General features: G+C 41.4%; 1 protein-coding gene across 1 annotated transcript; it reads left to right on the forward strand. All coding sequences in view use genetic code 11, as the record gives it.

Annotated features, from left to right (window-relative positions):
* Positions 1-3,529: 3,529 nt before the first annotated feature.
* On the forward strand, positions 3,530-6,077 carry EGR_04754 (hypothetical protein; the record flags this gene model as incomplete). The annotated part of the gene is made up of 3 exons (XM_024494003.1): positions 3,530-3,738; positions 5,558-5,778; positions 6,004-6,077. The coding sequence occupies 3 exons, from the start codon at positions 3,530-3,532 to the stop codon at positions 6,075-6,077; spliced, it is 504 nt and encodes a 167-aa protein (XP_024351568.1).
* Between the last annotated feature and the right edge of the window lie 1,716 nt (positions 6,078-7,793).

Genomic DNA, 7,793 nt, shown 5'->3' on the forward strand with positions numbered 1-7,793 from the left:
TCCGGTACGTTAGTAATGTGGCCTTCCATACTATTTCGGCTTAGTGCTACTTCAGGGAAGATTCGAGGCGCTACAGCCAGAATAAATAAGCCCGTCCCGTTCACTACCCTCCTGCGTTCCCTCTCCAACGCATTACTAACCTCTGTCTGTTTGAATGAACACGCTATCGCACGAAATGTCTCTAGAACCTTGCGTTCTAACTGACTTCCGCGTCTGGAGAGAACCGTATTGTGCAAATTTTGCTGTCCACCTCAAACAGCTGCAACTTAACTGTCGCCAAACTGCGTAGTCTAACGTACTAGAGAGGGCTACCAATACCCTGCAAAGTGGATCTTAATAACCTTTTCGAAAACCACAAAGTGGTTTTGCTTAATCTACTAGCATTAGACCAACAAAAATAACTAAGCGAAAATGCAAGCGCTTCATTCACTAGTAAACAACCCAACTCCGCAGAGTAATTACCTTGTACGCCTCATAAATCCCACACCGTAAAACGCGCTAAAAAAGGCGTGAATCATATTTTTACAGAAGATTGGCTAGAAGACGACCTTATTTTAAGCATTACATCGCCGTATAGTGTAAACTTGGTCTTAAATCCAAGCAAATATAACTTTTTGTTGAGTAATTATCAATCGCAACGACTGGTCAATGTTTCAGTTGCTCAGTACAGTACCAAAGAGCCTGCAAACCTCGATGTAGTTGTGCACTGCGCGTCCCACCAAGCCAGCAATTGACTTGACCGACTCGTTTTATCCGCTCCTACCGAGCCTGACTGTTTATTATCCAAACAGCAGGTTTAAACCTGCACACTTGAGATGGATGGGAAAAACATAAGAGCGACTGTTATATATGTGAATGAAATATAGCGGTAACATCAACTCGAAATGTTTGGATGATATTTCGCAGGTACAATACTGAACGACAGTGGTGCAAGTCTACACGCACTCGTACAGACAGCATTCCGCCACTGGGTTACTTCAACGTAAACGGGCATACCAGAACATATGAGATTATTAAATTGGAACTATGCTTAATTAATAATGGTTACGCTAATCTCGCTGCAGCAGTGCCACCCGAATCGAAATAATGTAGTCAAAGCAAAGGAGTATCGGTCTTAGGGGTTTAGAAATACGATTCCCAATTACCGAGCTTCGGACAAGTAATTTTAATCCACTAATTTCCGTTATGAAACCCGGCTTTAAAATAAGAAAATTAGGCAATGGGCATAACCATTCCTTTGAAATTGTCGATCAGCACCATACATTTGCCTTGTGACCTTTAAAACAAGGCTTTCCATTGGAAACATTCCTAGTCTAATGAATAAGACTAGACACTTCCTTCTGATTCGCTGATCAAAGCTTACTGCTCAAATCCTTGAAAAAATGGGTGTCAAAATAGGCAGATAACATTGCCTTTAATTTTGGGGCCTGTCGACCAATAAAACATACAGGACTCAAGGTCAAATAAAAGGGCTAAACTGCACTTACATGAACCGCGAAACTAAAGGCAAGTTTTCCAGTTGACAATATCACCCAGAGGGACAGAAAGCAAACTCCGACGTTAGATAATATTTAAAAAAGGAAAGAAGCCCTACATCCTTCAACTCCCACAGTGACAATACCTCAAGGTGTAGATGCGTTAGCAGGCTGAACTCCAGCCTTGAAATTTCCGAAAGGCAAGTATTGCAACCGCCATACAAATGAAGAGTTTTAACTTTTGGAGACAAAGGCGAAGGAATAACGACCAGCGACTTCTATGTACACAGGTAGGACCTGATAATCAAAGCACGACATTCAAAACAGCTACTAGTAGTCGTTGGAAGAACAATGAACCCCACGGCATGACACGTTTTATGTCCCAAACATCCGAACTTAGGAAATGTCATGAATTTACAAAGACGAATTTACTGTAATACGATAGTGGTTTATTCCTCAGTATTGGTGAGTCGCCACTTTTGTGCTTTGAATTAGCTCCCTTGTACATCGCTGGGTGGGCTGGCCTTTTGTGGCATGCCAATAGCCCAGACACCTTCTCTGCGCTAAATAGATATTTTGCCCGAGTATTTTGTCTTCTTTCGTCTTCAGGGAGTCTCGGAAGGCTATGTTACCCTCAGATTCCAGCTGTGTTGACCACAAGGTCATATAAAAGTAAACTACTTTACGTATGTCCGACCGGCAGACCGAAAGCCCACCCATAGGTAAAAACACTGGCGTTATTCAGGCTGAGGCATTAGAGTAAGGCGCGTGCCGCTCAAAAACTAGCGTATCATATATTGAAGATAGAAGCATTAGAAGTGTAATACTTATGTTGTTTTAATGTGCCTTTCAGGGAGGAGGGAAGCAAAAAATTCGAACCTGGTAACTGGATCGCCCTCTCCCTTACCTAGCGACTGCGGCTCCCCTCCTTCTTGAATATTGTATTTTCCCTATACATCTTGTCGTCTTTAATAAAGATGTCCAAAGTAAACCAACCGGGCTTGTCTAGGAACGCTAGGAATCGGGAAGCGGAGACCGAGGAGTCTCGCTCCACAGAAGAGTTGGTATGCAAAACATTTTAGGATTGACAAATATGGTAGGAATGCAACAAAACCTTTGAGAATTTTTCCGAAGATTCACATTTGTTATGTTCCAAAATATTGCAATTTGAAATCAAATAACATATACAATAAACTGAAAGTGCTTGCAGCCTATTTTCAAGGCGTACCACAATAAAATTCGCTTTTGAAATTATTTTTAATTGCTAATTTTGCTTGTTAAATATCGGCAAAGTAAATGTCGATATTTAAATTCTTTGAAAAAGCACATTCTTATGTAGACATCTGCAATCATATTCCCGTCAAGCTCTTGTTTCTAGGGGAATTTGTCTTAAGTGGACATTAAATAATTTTTTTTGGCAAAGCATTAAGAGGTAATTTTTTTAATATTCTAGCAAATTTTGTTTAATCTTTTCATAACTACCGCACCGATTGAAGGCATTACCGAAGCACCAGACAGTGCTCAGTAAGCGGTAGGTTCGGGCGGCGTCTCTTTCAGTTTTCGAGGCTCTCACCCATGTTCTACAAGTTTTTAGATGTATCTAACAGTTGTTTGGATTTTCTAACTGAGTATTGATGCGCATTCTTCGTAACAGTCCCAATTCAGTCCATTTGATTAGTGCATTAGGTCGTTTTACAAATGTGTAATCTACTTAATCTACTTTACTTTTTTAACAGTCATCAGTTTAATTTGATTGTAGCTTTGGTTTGAGGGGTACTTCTATGGGCTCGCCGAATTTGTTAAATGCAGGTCTGTTTTTAGACATCAAAGGCTTGTCTTCACGGTTGGGTTGAAAAAGCCTTAGTAACTAGCACATTTTTGATCCGTTTTTTAATACAGTAAGGGAAAGTTTCTCTAGGTAGTGCCTTGTTTTTACCTCGTGAGTTCCTTGGACATTAATATGGCGACATTTTCCATGCTTCGCATCATGCAGTCCAAGGCTTTTAGCATAATTTTGAAAAATTTATCATTGCTTCCTTCTCTTAGCAGGCGCCATGTCAGAGGACAATTCGTGGCGAACAACTCTACCCCCCTCATCCGCAACAACCTCGACAGAAACGACTGTAGTTAGACCAGATACATTAAATATTGGTGCTACTACCATATCTATGGACCTCCTAACCCCCCAGTTGCTTCAGTTCTTGCAAAACTGCCAACCGGCCGCAGCCTCTACAACTTCTACCCCTGACGCGAAGGTTCTCGAGTAGGTTTTTTCATTTTAGTTGGAATTTTAAATTTCATTGCACTTGTTTCACTTTGTATCGTGGTCCGTGTCAGGTTGTCGAAACTGATATATCGTGGCTACATTGTCTCCAAATGGTGATTTTTTTTTCCGTAGCATTATTTTGTACCTCATTACATATTGTGTGACAAGTTTAGTAAAACTCTATTCTTGTCTGATGCATTACCTTGAATTCAAGTTTTCCAGTCATTTTATTTGCTTATTTTTCGGCGGGTTTTATATCCCGCAGAGGTATTCTTGGTTTCTTTTTATAATGATTATTTGATTTCGGTGCCACATTAGGTGACTCAGCTATGTTTGCGTTCAAATTTGTCCGCTTTTGTGCCTGCGTAATTAGAAAGGTGTCATCTCATATGTTTTGCTAATTACCCGTACATATTGACCATTATTTGTCTGAGCTGAATTGGGATCTCTTTCATGTACTCACTCAGTCTCATCTTTGCGCAGGAAATTGCTCAACATGTTCAATATCTTGGGTTTACTTTCTGCTCCTTATTTGAATAACAGCGGTTGTATTATGTACGCCATTGGTGTCGATCGGAATCAATTTAGCTTTATATTTGGCAATATTTGTTAGAATTCTTTGTCCAATGCAGCTTTATCATATTCTACTCGATTTCTTCTCAAATAGTCCCTCAAACGGGCGACGCCCATTCACGCCAATGTAAATTATAGTGTTTTGGGACCGTCTTTGATCGAATCACGAATTTTGAAAGACCGAAATTTATGTCTTTTAACATTACCCATCTCGTTCCCATTACCTTTTGTGGTGTGTGTGTTTAAGAAGTTTTCTAGGTTTAATTCGGTGTTACTCCCATAGCAGACACATTTGTTCACAACCCTAAGTTAAACTTATGGTAATGAGTGACGTGCGATTGGTGAAATTGTGTGCGTGTAAGTAGATTTTTGTATAATCCACAGATGTGTATATCGGTTATACTTGCAGTTCGGATTACTTTTGCCATCTTTGCATTAGTCTCACATGGCTCAGCATTAATTATCCATCTTCAAAATCCAATAGTAATTGCCTTTGTGTATTTATAATCAGAGGCCTTTTAAAATGGGAACTTTGCAGATTTTTGAGGTGCTATTTATTGACTTATTTTCTGCCATCTAATGTCGGTTTGTCTGAATCGGAACTGCAGAGCAGGTCATAGTGCTCCTGTCATTGACTTGCTGGTTTTGCAGTCAAGTGTTGTAGTGTGTAATTTGAAGCTACCATTACCATTCAAGCGAGTTCATGAGACTTCCTGCGCTACCAACTTTTCTGTTGTGATTTTATGATCCCATTATTCCATCTTCACTTGGTTTTTCATTAATATTTATTATCCATATGCATTCAAAGATTATCGTTTCAGTTTGGTTTCGATGCTTTCTCCTGCTGCTCGGTGGCGTGCCCATTTTTTCAGCCTCAGTGTCTTATTGTCCAGTATGCAATCTCCGGACTAATTAGCTCTACCTTAGTTTGGCTTTTTCTGCACCACTTCTTAACTTTTTGCCAAACAAAAACCAAAATAATCCCATTCGAATTGGAATTGGCATCTAACAGTAAATGCTGTTTACGTTTCAGTTCCGTTTCTTTATTAATGGACGTTCTCTTTGTGAAGCCGATTTGTGCCATCCCAAAGTTTTGTGATCTTGGGATTGTTAGTCAAGTGCGTATTGTGAATTTGAACCCATTGATGCGCGCTACGCAGCAGGCACCAGTGTGGCTAGGCTCTTGTATAGTTTCAAATAATCATGCTCGATTTGTGTGCTTGATTGCATATTCCATTTTAAGTGCTTCATCCACCTACCTATCCGCTCTGGATAGAGAGTATCGCCTTCGCACTAGCAACACAGCGACGAGCAATCACCGAAATCACCGTTCTGGTAGCGCTCAGCTCATTCTGCCTTCACTAACTCTGCTCCACTGGATTCCTACGGCACAAACTTTTGCATCCGCTCGGCTTGCCTCGATGGGGATAATCGATGACCGGTACGGTGTCCTAGTATCGATCGGTGCGCTGAGTCTTATGTCAACATCTCCTCACCATCCAGCCCTTGCAACAAGATTTCGGACCAGAAAGTGCATGAAAGAATTTCATGAGGCCTATCTAAACTAGCGCTGTAGCACCTAAATCCAGCTCTGTAAGGGTCTGATGTCTGAGGTGCAATTTGTTGATAAGATGTAGCGAATTCATTAGCTAAGTGCTACTTTGTGCCGTCTCTCTTCCTCCATCACAGCGTCATTTATCCAACTGAGTCTGCAACCCTCCAACGTTCCATGGTCACTGAGAGGAGATGAGGCGCACCATTAAATCTGCCTTAAAATTCTTCTTATCTCCTTACTCAGCTGTTCTGCTGACCTTCTGGTTCAATAATCCTCACTGAGCGCTCGCCAGCTTAAATGCCCACGAACTGGAAAAGCTGCTTTGGGTGTTTTTCGGCTCGTGGTCACAAAATTTCTCCACTTGGCTCGCATGTTATTTAGCCAAAGAGACTAGAGATTTACATTTAACTGAAATGACCGCTGATTTTAAGTGTCTGTTGTTGCTATTATTATCCCTAATACTTTTTCACCCACACTTCCAAAATCCTTCTATTAAATAATTTCGGTAGCTTGAATTGTCATTAGCCACTTTGGTTTGTATATCAGAGTGACTCATTGGCGGATCTGCTAACTCTTAATAGGCTGTGCGCATTGTCTAGCTGTAGTAATAAATTTGTCTTATTTTCTTCTAGAAACGCCGTAATTTGCTTAAATCAGTACTGTTTCCTCATTTTCATCAATCGTTTTAAAATCCTGACCCGTTATGAACGAATCACTGTTGCGTACGGACCTGTGTCCTGGCATGTCCTTTAAGACCACTGACACTCAAGGTTAGCTTAAGGACATTACCTCAGAGCTGTGCAATTCTGTGTTCCACTTTTCTTCTTAATATCCACATGTTTTTCGTTTATTTTGACCTCATGGCGCCGGTCTGTAATATTCATGAGCATCATTTGCATAGTTTCGAACCTAGGAGGAGTAAGACCAATCTAGTCCAAAATGGTTGCTTAAATTTCACTAAAGTTATTCTTCGTGATATCGCTCCCACCACTCCGTAATTTTTACGAGCCGTTTGTTTCACCAGACGCTTTGCAGTCTGGGATTTCTGGGATTTCCAGGCTACGAAGCAATTTTTTGCTAACTTGACTTCCACTAGTTGATGAGCTGCGTTGGCTAGCTCAATGACGTTTACTCATGAATTGCCACCACGCCTTCAATCACACCTACTGCCTGTCAATAATTGCCTCTGTTATTGGTAGCGTCGCTACGATGTTGCATGAAAAACTGCCAACGTGTGAGCGTTTCATTCCTGTCCCTTATATTCTTCTGTTTTGCAATCGGTCTGCAGTTGCAATTATAGCTGAGAATGAAGAAGGATGTACATATTTCATTTCACAAGTACTAGAAGCTCTTCTTTTATTGTTAATGGGGCATTGCACAAATGAATACTGTGTTTTGATAGGAACGATGCGGTACACGTGCTTTTTTCCACAGAGTTCAAACGCCTCTTTAACTCTAGATGGTTACAGCAGTACTGGATTTCATCGTAAACTGAAATCACCGCAACCTGTTTACTTCATCTCTCTCTGCCTTTCACTTATACCCACCGCGCATGCATTACCATTGACGTAGATGCATGTGCGCGCGTGGGCGTATGCGATCTTGGGCGGGGAGGCAGAAATAGCTGTCGCAGCGGCAGCAACCAGAGGTGATTCACTGTGTGGTGAGTGCTACACTGCCGATGTCTACTTCTCTGTAGTGTTTTCAATGTCATCACTTCAGAGCGCTGAAATCACCACTCCCCTTCCTCCGCGTTGACTAATAAAATACCTGGGTTACCATTCCTCCCTCCTCGCCGCCGCCACCACCTGCCATTGCGCGTCTTTGCCCACTCAGGTGTGCACTTTTTGCCTGTTCATTGCGCTTTTTTTGGCATTCGGCACAAAATAACGCCCGCTGTCTTGTCAGTACGCTTGAAGCAAGT

This window comes from Echinococcus granulosus, assembly GCF_000524195.1.
Source record: "Echinococcus granulosus chromosome Unknown EG_S00031, whole genome shotgun sequence".
NCBI classification, from domain to species: Eukaryota; Metazoa; Platyhelminthes; class Cestoda; order Cyclophyllidea; family Taeniidae; genus Echinococcus; species Echinococcus granulosus.